At 40.7% G+C, this 13,754-nt stretch overlaps 1 protein-coding gene across 1 annotated transcript in view; it reads right to left on the reverse strand.

The window, feature by feature from the left end:
• ITGBL1 (integrin subunit beta like 1) overlaps nucleotides 1–6,686 on the reverse strand; it is a 257,791-nt gene extending 251,105 nt beyond the window's left edge. The window contains exon 1 of the mRNA XM_075199951.1: nucleotides 6,435–6,686. Coding sequence (XP_075056052.1) covers nucleotides 6,435–6,526 — 92 coding nt within the window. The 5' untranslated portion in view covers nucleotides 6,527–6,686. The remainder of the gene's footprint in view (nucleotides 1–6,434) is intronic.
• Nucleotides 6,687–13,754: the final 7,068 nt, after the last annotated feature.

A 13,754-nucleotide genomic window follows, 5' to 3' on the forward strand; every position in this document is an offset into this window, starting at 1 on the left:
AGAATAGCATGAGTGCGTTCCCATAGGGAGGGTGTGCCCAAGCAAGAGGTTGGCAAGACAGCAAAGAAATCATATAAGAAACCTTAGCTCTTTCAGATGAGAAATTTCTTGGGGAGCGTTCATACTGGATTGTGCATTCGTTGTAAAATCCCCAGCATTTTTTGGTATATCCATCAAACTTGTTCTTAGTAGGGATGCGTAAATTGAAGGAAGTAGGAACAGCCATGGCCGGTGCAGATGAAGGGGCGACTGTACTGGTGAGATCAGAGAGACCTGAATAGTATCCAGGCGAGTGGCCAGCCCTTGAAGACAATGAAGGAGCTGGGCCTGATTGGTCTTGCTGATCCACCCATATTGATAAATGCTGAAGCAAATCATGAGTTGGATGGTTCTCCAGCATCGACCATATTTATAGGTCCAGATAATGTCACACACAGGACTGCCAAGAGGAATTTTGGGCCCTGGTACAGCAACTTCATGGTTCCCCCTAGTAAACTTATGCGGTGGCGCGCCGTCCAAGGGGGTGTGGCTATATCATTGGGGGTGTGCATCATTGTGGGCATGTCTATCAGGTGAATAGCACTAGGCCACCCTCCTACAGAAAAATGCATTACTCACACATGCCCCCTCTGCCCAGCAACTTTAATCACACGTGCCCCTTCTCTGCCCAGCTGCTATAGTCACACATTACCCCTCTCTGCTCAGCAGCTATAGTCACACATGCGCCCTCTCTGCCCAGCAGCTATAGTCACACATACCTCATCTCTGCCCAGCAGCTATAGTCACACTTGCCCCCTCTCTGCCCAGCAGCTTTAATCACACATGCCTCCTCTCTGTCCAGCAGCTTTAGTCACACATGCTCCCTCAATATCAGGACCCTGCAGGTTAAGTGTTTAAACACTTAACCTGCAGGGTCCTGACATTGCCGCTTTAAATTAAAATTCATTCAGGTCGCACTGACATCAGACACTACTGCCGGGGAGCTGTCCATTTAGAAGGAGGTCCGGTCTTCTGCTGCAATCTGATATCTACAGTCGGTTTTCAGGTAAGTCTTTATATTCCAGTCGTTTTTTCCTCAAATCGTTATTTTTTGTAGGTCTTCTCTGTGTCGAATTTCTCGTCATCGTTGAAGCGTACCCAACCCAACTGGACAGCAGAGAACTCAGAAGTTGTGTAGAGTTTGATCTAGAAGGTGTCCATCCCCACAGAAGAGGAGGAGAACAGGGAGGCCGCATGACATTCAGTAGGCTGGAAAGTCCAACGGTATGCCAGTCTAGAAAAAGTATGCAGGTGATGTCCTGTATTTTGGTGATGCTGTTGGGATGTTCCATGAATGACTCAATCTAGTGCCATCATTTGTAAAGTAGAAAGTTTGCTGTTTGCCATAATGGGAGTCTATTAGCTTAACTGGAAAGTCCCAGTAATGTGAGACTCCTACATCTTTTAGGACTGCTCTATTTGGTCAGCAGGATTTACTTCCAGCCAAGGTAGCTGGTGATAGATCAGGTAAAAATTGTATGTTATTAGACTATGACAAAAATCTTCTGAGTTCTGCTACTGTTTGGCTTCCTTGACTATCTACTTCTTAATGTGGGGAAAAGTGGAGCCTCATTAAGATCTCTGATAGATGCTGTTATGGTTAGTGGCAGATATCATAAACTTGCAGAACTGTAGGAGTAGCAGCCACCTTGCCCGTAGAGACTAGTTGTGCTCACAGATACTTGGATGCCCCCAGGTCTTAAACTCAATGTAGTGTAAGTTTATGAGTAACTCCGCAGTACCGCGTAAGAGGGGATGACACGAGGTACGGGTGATCAGGAATAAGCCGAGGTCCACGGACTGGAGCAGCCAGGCATAGTGAGTTATAGGCAAAGGTCTGGGCTGGCAGCAAACAGGGATATCCGTGTCACAGGCAAGGTCATGGCCACAAGCAAACAATCAAATTGAGGAAAACAAGCCAAAGGGTCAGACACGGTAATCAATCCAGAAATCAGAGAAACAGACAGAAGCAGGTTAGCTAATCAGGAACTGAGACGCCATAACCGGCAGGGAGGCTAAGCCCTCCCTGCCTTAAATACATAGATGGACCAATCAAGAAGGAATACACCCAGGACTGGCAATCAGCCCCAGGAGGCAGCTAATTAAAACTATAGGCTGTAAGGTCATGGCTGACCCAGTTTGCTGAATAAACATAATGCAAAAACTCCAGTTGGAGTTACATGCCCCCTCCTATCTATCCTAATGTGGCAAACACTACATTTGTTTTACGCGCGCACCCGGCTGAATCATGCTGGAATGTGGCGCTGACAGCAGGAGGTGTCCCAACTGTTGTCCTGGCAACAGCCAGAAGAGGAAATGACCTTTGGAGCAGAGAGTCGCGGCGGGTGAGTACACCGCCGCGGCTCGTGACAGATGCTTAGCTTACGAAGCCTATGGATGCGTCCTACAAGCAAGTCATGGTCAGATGCCTAAAGCAGTTTAAAGTGAAATAGGACCTGTATCTATATATAACTGTTGAACAGATTCAGGGACTCCTCTCAGCCTGATGTTGTTACAGTGAAATGGTCAGACTTTGGGCTACTCAGTGTTGAGCTGACTGATTTTAGTAGAAGAAGGATCAACAGGTGCTTTTTCCAGCCACATTGATGCAGTAGAGGCTAGGAGAAAAAAGTAACTTCAATAGTGCTACCCAATAGACAACTAACCATCCAAAATACAAAAAAAACACCTTTTTTTTATTCAATATTCTATTTGTCTCTTTTAGCCATGACTCTTTTAAACTTGACCTGTGCCAAGTTTCATGACTAAGTTTTCAGGGTAAATTTGAGTAATAAACCGTAAGGGATGCCACAGAATGAGAGAGGCTATTGAGTTATACGCAGTTATATTGAGTAAACCTTACATTGAAATTAACCTGCTTGTGATATTAATGGTTTAGTAGCATAACCTCGGTTGTTGCATCCCATGCAGTTACTTTGAGTCCCGGAAAGAGGGCGGATCAGCAATGTGTGGATGTTCTCGCATGCGAGGGGGTTGGCACCCTCAGTGGAGCCGTATTTAGGCAAACAAGTATATAATACTATATGTCAGAGAGTTTTACTTTTAATATGTGCATACCTCCCAATTTCTGAAAGGAAAGAAAACTGGTACAAAATAAGCATGATTTGCCCAAGTCACACACATGATCAGTCAAATTTGTTTGAGACCACACCCTCATCCCAGTAAGCCAATACAATCTTGGAATTCAAGATCGGGACAATCATGAAGAATGTATATTCCTAATGACTAGATTTTCCTAATTTCTTGGGTTTTTTGTTTGGTCTATTTAAGCTTTTTTGGTGTCAGTTACCATTTATAACAACTTTTGCTGTTCCAAATTGACTCAATTCCTTTATTTGTACTTAGTGATAAATTAATAGGAATATACTAATTAATTTAAGCAACAAAGTGTAACTATGATGCCAACTAAATGGCAAATGTCTGCTGTGGATGTAACTGCACAGCAAGAAGCAGCAAATAGAAGGGCGGAGCGGGATAAAGCCCGACGACAAACTATTACTGATGACGAAAGACAACGTGAACTTGATCGTCATCACCATGCAAACATGACTCATCAATAAACTGCCAGTCACAGAGAAAACAATCGAAGACCGAACAGGACAGAAGTAATATCAATACAAGGTCAGCGAACAAGATGCCACGCTCTTCGGTAACTCTGTTGAAAGAAAAATTAATGCTCATAATTGTGGTCCCATGAACAGTATTTGTGAATTTTGTTACACTAAGTATTTTGTCAATGCTGCCACAAGGGTACAGTGAAATTGTGTGCAATAAGGTCTGCCCCTGTTGTTGAGCACTTAAAGGACAGTATGAACATTCAAAAAATTACTTTGGCAACTTGAGATCTATTAATAGTGCTTTACCATTTGCCTCTATGGGTGCTAATACAGGCCCACCACCTGGCTACGGTCCATATTGTTTCTGAATTAATGGTCAAAGTTACCATTGAGCAGGAACTTTGCATCAAACAAATGAGGACCAACAAAAGTTTGCACAACTGTATATTTTAAACCCAGATTAGGCTGCAAATGAATGAATGAGTATACATGAAATGCGGAGTGCAATCCTGATCTGATGCAAGAATTAAGTACTTTCATGTCTCAATTTAAGCCATGTCCTGGCATAAATAATGCGCAAAATTTAACTGTTACCAAAAAAGGGTCCATGATCTTACTCTTCTTTTTTCCATCATTTTGATGGTCTTTTAAATAGTTATATAATATTCTCATAAGCAGTATATAGTTTTCTCCTTTACATTATCTAGAATAGCACAATGCCAAAATATACAGTGTGTACTGTTTTAGGATACACAACTCAACAGTGCCAGTACACATGGCCCATTGTAGTACAGACTAACCCCCAGCGCTGCAGTAGATAGTAAACCGCCCTTGTACAGTATGCCCTATTGCAGTAGACCAGGGTTTCTCAACATGAGCACTTCCAAAGCACACAAAGATCAGGAGAACGCCCACCAGTTAATGTATACCAAAATAACAGTTTAATATATAAGTAATGAATAAAAGTTGCTAAAAAAAATTAGAATGGGTAGTCATTAAATTATTCAAAGACAATGTTGCTTGGCAAAAATGTATACATATTTAGGGGTACGTCCAATAAATGTATCTACTTTAGGGGTTCTTAGTAAACATTTATAATAATTCATGATTTAAAAACTTGCCCCAACACAGTATATAGTATGGCCCAGTGCAGTAGGAAGTGTATTCAGTTGCCAATATAAAACATTCAAGTAGTGCCAGTATACAGTGTCCCCTATTATAGTAAACAGAGTGCCTTGGCTACTAGTCTTCAGTGCCTCAGCTCCTCCAGCGGCCTCAGCTCCCTATCCCCTAGCAAACCAATAAAAAGCCGCCTGCGTTGTGACTGTTCAACGGAACAGGATGCTTCCTATTATATTGTAGAATTACATAAATAAATGTTGTCTGCCAGCAATTATTTATAGCAGTATGTAAACATATTTTCAGTTGTTGGCACACCCACAAATAGTCATGTGATAAGTATGTGGCAAGTACACACACATCTGTGGTTTTCAACAGCACATCATAATGCAAAGGCCCTGTAGATACTTTGTATCAAATACTCTACTACTACCACAACTGAAGTTACAAATAAATTGTGCATGTAAGAACACCCATCACTACAACTACTTACATCACTTATACACAATCTGTAACAGTGGAAAAAGTGCTGTGTGCTTAATTTAAAAAAAAAAAACTTTAATATTTTTCTGCATAGGAAAGTACTAATATTTTTAAAACATTTTTAGAATTTGCATAAGTTCGATCTTGTATTACTTTGATCATATGCAATATTTATTATTAGATATACTCTGTAAGGCGCTAGGTGATATGTATGCACAATATATAAATAACTGCTATTAATATTTTTATATTTCTCTTGGCATATTGCAGGCTGTAATCTCTTCAGCGCTAGCACTCTTTTGCTGCACATTTGGGCTTCTTTATATTAGAACAGCATATTCACACTTGACACATGACATATCATAAGGACACATGACACATCATAAGGACACATGACACATCATAAGGACACATGACACATCATAAGGACACATGACATATCATAAGGACACATGACACATCATAAGGACACATGACATATCATAAGGACACATGACACATCATAAGGACACATGACACATCATAGGGACACATGACACATCATAAGGACACATGACATATCATAAGGACACATGACACATCATAAGGACACATGACATATCATAAGGACACATGACACATCATAAGGACACATGACACATCATAAGGACACATGACATATCATAAGGACACATGACATATCATAAGGACACATGACACATCATAAGGACACATGACATATCATAAGGACACATGACACATCATAAGGACACATGACACATCATAAGGACACATGACATATCATAAGGACACATGACACATCATAAGGACACATGACACATCATAAGGACACATGACATATCATAAGGACACATGACACATCATAAGGAAACAAGCAGAAACTTTGAGAAACAGACAGCATAGCATACAGTAATATTTTCAGGTGTTCTTAACACTTCCTAAGCACAGCCCCCTCCTACACTAGTTCCCTCTAATTATTTTCATTAATATTATAATCAAGAGGCATTTACAACACTTATGGCACCATATATAAACAGAGAGAAACAAATGGCAGGCCATCATATTGCTCTGTAAAACAGAGCAGACAGCTTAGGCCCTACTGTATATACAAACAAATGCTTGTTTATAGCAGAGTTTTGGATTCTGCAGCTTCAATCTAAACCACATGTATGTTTAATATGCAACCAGCAAACCTCAGTGGGAGTAAACACTTACTTCTGGCTCAGAGAGGGGATGTGCGACACAGCAGCGAGGACACTGAAGAAGAAAGAAGCCCACAGAAGGTTGACCAGCGCTCCAGCATGCATACTTGATCCGGTTAGAAGAGTTAGCTACAGACTATCTATACGCAGCACTTACAGCTCTTCTTTCCTAAAACACAGCTCACACTGGAACTCCAGTATTCAAAGCTGGCCAAAACCGGCTCACAAGCTATCCTACTGCACAGTGCCTGTGATTAGCTGCCTGCAAGGATTTGGGCAGCTCTCTAGGAGGGACTGTAGTGCCAAAAGCCTAAAGTTTGCAGTCTAGTCAGTCAAGTAATTAGAAACAGTTGTAAATCCAGATGTTTTATTTTGACACACAAAGTATCCTGTCCAGACATTTTCCCTTGAACAGACAACCTCATTCTTGAAATACCTGTAGAAGACATCTTACTCAAAAACACAAACTTCACAGGATATTAATTGCTTGTAAATACAGTACTGATTCCGAAATAAGTACAAGTAAATATAGCACTAGGGGAACAGAAAGTCCAAAACACTTTCTGACAAGTAATAAAAAATTCCAGTTTCAGATCTCCTCTATATAAATAAGCCATGTGTATCTGTATAAAGAAGTAATCATCTGGTGACCAGAACGAGCAGGAAGTTAACCCTGTCAGTTGGAGCATAGTGTAATATTGCCAGTGGCTGAATTCTATAGCATTTATCATTCCTGCTTCTGGAAAATGGCATTCTGTGATTTCCAATTTTCTACAATTTTAATACAAACTGGAAACTATTCTGAGTTCCATTTGAGGGACACCTTGGTAATAAAACAGTGCACAATGCATGCAGCAGCCAGAGTAATAAACTGTCACTTCTGTTTAATATTAATCACGCCAAATAAAAAATGTACAGCAATGAAAATTAACATATAGCACCTCCAAATGAACAAAGACGCTCCTGTTCTTTCCAGTCCAAAATGCTTTGCTATTGGACTTCCTTCTTACTGTAGATTATAAAATGAATTATATAATTGATGAGAAAGGTATTTTTAAACACCAATTAATTAATTCAGCTCAGGTAACTGCAACTGTTAACAAGTGGGAAGTTTAGGAGCAGTGTATCAGTGCAGTGTCAGACGGGTGTTTTAGACATAAAGTGATATGTAAAGCGTTTCTATAATCCCATCTCATTAGATGATGATTATCCTGGGAGATGTAAGGGGCAGTATTCAGTGTCAGGGGTGTGCAAGTGACAGTTTAGTACTCTGACTGCTGCATGCATTGTGCACTGATTTATTATCAGTGGGCCCTATCTGACGTTAGCCAATTGAATTCCCACACTGAGCCAGTGTGACTCTTTTAAACTACTCACAGGCCCATAGCTGTCATAAACAATCAGTTTTAGCATAATTAGGGAATAGAACCCCTGGAAGCATATTACCTTAAACACTTCAAAATAATATTAACCCACTAATATGTTGTTCATTCTCAGATACTCTAATCTGACCCCTTCTTTCTGATACAAAATTATTGACTTCTGAACCTCCTACTTTTTCCTATTGCAGTGACCTGTGCTAAATTAATAAACTAATTACAGTACCCAATGTCTTAATCTACCTGCCTGCAATAGGAAAAATGATAACATAGAAAAACAATATATTGCATGCAGCTATGGTATACGTTGCTACCTGGTTTCGGTCACAAGTTACTGGACACTGCACTGGAAAGTAGTTGAAAGAGCACGAGATGGAGGAGTGAGCAGAAAGAGCATCTGTGTAGGTTTAGGAAATTTAGGGATGGAACATCTGAAAAAACAGACTAGGGAAACTGGAAGACTGGCAAAATAAGCATACAGAAGATACGGTGGAAAGGAAATAGAAGAAAAGAGAGTTAGTGAAGTGACATGGAGGTTGCAAAATAAATATGACTATTGAGAAAAAAAGAGAAAGACTAAAAACATCAATCAATCAATCAGGAAAGTGAAAGACCATGGCATAGTCTTACATTTATACCTATGTAATATATGTATAATCAATAAAAAAAATAGTGACTGAAATAAAATAAAATCAGTGAACTGTTCCATTGTAAGATACATTTTGCATATGGGGGGGGAACTATGTCACTGGGACTCATAGCAGAATTCGGAGGGGGGCTCATAGATGCAGTCCATGCTGCCGTGGCATACACAGTGGCTTCACTCCGCTTACACTGACTGCATCGTGAGTGCAGGCAGTGGCGGCGCTATCACCATGTGGCTGCTCTGGGACCAGTAGCCGCTGTACTCCTGCGATAGCTGGAGTTCCACCACTGATCCTGCGGCTACATACTGTTCTGTGATCTGAATTAATGCATTAAGCAGCAAATAAAAGATGGTATATTACAAAACTATGAAGTCTATTTATCAGTGAGCAATAACAAGAGTTTTCGTCAGTGATAGGACTTGTTTTTGATTCATCCTATTTACTAAGAGGGATACTGCCTGAGATTACCCTGTTTTCATACGCTATAATCCTTTTTCCGCTGGCTGTCGCCATCTCCATAGCTCAGCCTTTTCTTTTTTCTGTAATAGTTTTCCTTGAAAAATTAACATCAGAGAATGGTGTTAGCTGTATGAAGAGGAGGCAATGCTATGCAACATGACCTCTTATTTTGGAACTTTGAAAAAACATGAATAAAAGTACTTTGTTTTTTTGCAAAAAAACCTACTGAGCTTGTGCAGCCTTTTTTCAACGCATGTGTAGTTAAATAAAAAAGACAAAATGGTGAAAACTATAGAAAAATAAGTTGTTTTCTACTGGTAAGCAGTGCTAAAAATAATATTGCCACCACTAAGAAAATTCTTGATAATTGGGCCCTACTGTATGTTACCCTTATCCATATCGTATGTAATATACATATGTCACATCAATATCAAAGACTACGCTTTGTTACAGTAAGCTTGATAAATAATATTAACAAATTCAAATATGCCCTTTAGAGATTTTCAGATTTTTGGCACTCTGGACATTATTATGGACAAATTACATCTTGCTGGATATTATAACTGTGAATGTTGGGCCTGATTTAGAGCTAAACATAATAATTAGCCTTTTGCTTACACACAAAACTGTGAAATGGGTGCACTAATATTAGATATTGAACCTACTTTTCTTTATATGATTTGTTAGAGAATCCACTAAAACAATCCTAGAGCCTAAACTTAGAGATGATTGTACTACTCGGTAATATAGAAACAGCAAATTAATTTTATTAACCAACAATAAAATTGGGTATTTGTGAGCTGGAGGACAAGCTTGTGATTACTGCTCCAAACCCCGGCTCCCAGTTTTTGGTTGATGCTATAAGAGAAACAAAAAAAGTCCTTGAAAAACCTCTGCACGGAGAAGCCCCCAAATATAATATAAAAGAAAACCACAAGCCTCTCTCATGGCTTTCTGCAGGTTGTCCTCAATAAAAGTCTGGTTCCCCCGTTTTATCTGGTTAGGGAAGAAACCCAGATTGAGTAAATCGCTACTAGCTAAACCCAAAGAGGCTAGAGGCCTTGGTCTACCGCTAATGTTTGAATATTATTTGGCTACACAATTGAACCACGTCATATCTTGGCATCTCAACCCAGGCCTAAAAAAATGGGTGGACATAGAAAATGCTATGATACCGGATATACCTGTACATCACTATTATGGCTTCCTAAATCTTGTAGACCGCCGTCAGTATACTCCTGCCCATCAATTGCCTTTACTCTAAACTCATGGGATTTGGCTAATAAAAAACATAACCTAGCGCCATACCCATCTCCCCTGACTCCTATATGGACTCACCCATTATTCCCACCCGGGAGATCAACCGCAATATCAGGATGGTGGCGTACACACAAGATAGAGCGCTTTCTACATATTAAGGGAGTAACCGCCCCTGCCTTGTTCGAAGAAATTCGAGATAAATGTCACCCCCCCTCTCCTATTCATTTTTAATATGTACAAATCTGCAACTTTATACAGTCACAAACCCAGTCCTCCCGTCTCCGGAGCATTTCCCAATTTGAACGACACTGTATATACTCCGCAGGCCGTAGGGGAAATATCTCAATCATGTATCGTACACTCACAGCACCACCTGATGTAATTCTCGAGACTCATGAAGAGGCATGGCAGTGGGACCTGGGGGAGTCTTTGGACAGCGAGGAGTTTTCTATTATCCGTACAAGAACAGCGAAGGTCTCCATTAATGCAGGTATCCAATAAAATTGCTATAAGATTTATACGCGCTGGTACCTGGTTCCAGAGAGGTTGCATCGGATATACCCATCGGTTTCAGATAGATGCTGGCGCCTTTGCGGGGCCAAGGGAACTTTTTTGTATATTTGGTGGGAGTGTCCTGTCATTCAAACTTTCTGGAATCTCACTCTGCCTGTAGCTCAAAAAGCCACAGGGATTAAAGTTAGTAAGAAGCCTGCTCAGATCCTACTTAACCAGCCCATCCCTGATATAAGTAAAGCTGAAAATTGCTTAATTGCACACATTTATCAAGCTTCCAAATTACTCATAGCAAGAGCTTGGAAACAATCCACGGCCCATTCTAAAGCAGAACTGATTTACCGTATTTGGTTTATCTCCTACATGGAGCATATCTCTGCCCTGTTGAATGATACCTTACCAAAATTTAGGGAAGTGTGGTCACCCTGGTTTAATTGGCAACAATCCTCCATCCCGGGAAATTCTTGATTTGTAACTCTAATAGATTAAGAGGTTAATACCCCCCCTTTTCCCCTCCCCCCTGACCCTTTTTCTCCTATCCCGTTCCCTTTCTCAAAAATACAAAGCCACCGCTGCCTTATGATTGTTTCACGTTTGAATTTCGCTCAGCTGTCTACACTTCCGTGTTGTTGAAAGTGCTATTTTTCATCATTATTAAAGTGTCATGACGTTTATGTTTCAGATGTATCGCATTATTGCTTAAACTGAGTATGTTTATTCACTTGTCTATGCGGTTTCAAAATAAAAAAAAATAAAAAAGTCTGGTTCCCCATAGGAAGGGCAACAAAACAACAATGACCAGCACACGAGAGGGAGAGAGGCAGGTATAAATAGGGAACACCCAGGTGCAGGAGATAATTAGTGACACAGGTTAACCCCTAGTAATAACAAACTAAATAGGCACAAGGCAGAGGTACTGCCAGATAAACATAATATAACAAGTCCAAAGTCCAGAAGGCAGGAGCTGTCAATGCAAAGCAGCATGCAATGCAGAGGGCTGCAGGCAGATCCTGACAACACATTTTACACAATTTAGCTTCAGATCTGTGCTCTTCATCTGTCAAAACCATTGGCTGAAAAGATTGTGACTCTGCACACTCCATAGAGATCTGTGGACACTGCCAGTTTTGAGTGCATACACACTGCAGAATTGGAACAACACTGTTCCATCATTGAACGCAATTTTTAGCTTGGTTTAAAAATCAAATCAAACAATATGATGTGCTTTGAAATGGAAATTGTTCATCATTGGAGCATACACACTAATGCAGTACCAGGTCGAACTGTTGTTTATTGTGTGATTGGCCCGATATTTGGCTGAAAAACCTGTAGTGTCTATCCAGCCTTAGGGATCCATGGGAGAGACAAGATAGGCAAATTTAAGGCAAAGGGACATCAAAGTCAGGTGAGGGTATAGATAAGACAAGTGGAGAGCATACAGAAGAGAAATTATGGAGAAAAAGTGCCAGATAATGGAGCTGGGGCGATGAAGAGGGCAGCTATGAGAGTGAGCAGTATGGAGACATACTTTATGCAAGTAAACAAGCAAGACTTATGGGCATGAAGAAGGAGCAGAGGACTCGGGGAGGTAAAGCACCATTGTGTTCCAAGAAGATTGAAGCTGCCCCACAAACTGGAAGATGTGCGAATTCCCCACAATGTTTAAAAAAAACAGACATCATGGCAGAAATGGCTTTTGACAATTTTCACACTTTTGGTTGGAATTATTCTTAAAGGGTTTGGGGGATTGATTCAGTGGAGGGCCTGCTACATGGGAAGCCCCAGGAACTTTAACTATGATTCATCTTCCGTAGTTAGGGAGCATCACAATACCAAAACAGCATTCTGATCAACAGAGTTCTGTAAGATGTGCTATCAGCCTGCTTTCTATCGAAAAATAATTAGGTTTTGACTATTTCCCTTTCAGCAATCTCCAAGATGACCAGTCGTAATGTAATTATTACCCAAGTTCAGCTTCAAGCATTTAACAAGTGTCCCAGTACAACCTCTGGATCCCTGGTGGTAATACAGTCATGACCAAAAGTTTTGAGAATGAGACAAATATTATTTTTCACAAAGTTTGATGGCAATAGTCTCCAGAATGTCATGAAGAGTGATCAGATAAATTTCAATTAACTTCAAAGTTCCTCTTTGCCATGACAATGAACTTTATCTCTAAAACTTCCAAAATTTCCACTGCATTTCAGCCCTGCCACAAAAGGACCAGCTGACATCAGGTCAGTGATTCTCTAATTAACATAGCTGAAAGTGTTGACGAGGACAAGGCTGGAGATCACTCTGTCATGCTGAATGAGTTATAATAACAAACTGGAAGCTTTAAAAGGAGAGTGGTGCTTGAAATTATTGTTCTTCCTCTGGTAACCATGGTTATCTGCAAGGAAACATGTGTAGTCATCATTGCTTTGCACAAAAAGGGCTTCACAGGCAAAAATATTGCTGCTAGTAAGATTGCACCTAAATCAACCATTTATCATATCATCAAGAACTTCAAGGAGAGAGGTTCAATAGTTGTGAAGAAGGATCAGGGCGCCCAGGAACGCCCATCAAGCCCCAGGACCATCTCCTAAAGTTGATTCAGCTGCGGGATCGGGGCATCACCAGTGCAGAGCTTGCTCAGGAATGGCAGCAGGCAGGTGTGAGTGCATCTGCACGCACAGTGAGGTGAAGACTTTTGGAGGATGGCCTGGTGTCAAGAAGGCTAGCAAAGAAGCCACTTCTCTCCAAGAAAAACATCAGGGATGGACTGATATTCTTCAAAAAGTACAGGGATTGGAGTGCTGAGGACTGGGGTAAAGTCATTTTCTCTGATGAATCCCCTTTCATCATCATCATTTATTTACATAGCGCCACTAATTCCGCAGCGCTGTACGGAGAACTCACATCAGTCCCTACCCCATTGGAGCTTACAGTCTAACTTCCCTAATATAGACACTCACTCACACACAGACACAGACATACAGACAGAGACTAGAGCCAATTTGTTAGCAGCCAATTAACCTACCAGTTTGTTTTTTTGGAGTGTGGGAGGAAACCGGAGCACCCGGAGGAAACCCA

Source organism: Mixophyes fleayi, chromosome 2 (genome assembly GCF_038048845.1).
Source record: "Mixophyes fleayi isolate aMixFle1 chromosome 2, aMixFle1.hap1, whole genome shotgun sequence".
Classification (NCBI taxonomy): Eukaryota; Metazoa; Chordata; class Amphibia; order Anura; family Limnodynastidae; genus Mixophyes; species Mixophyes fleayi.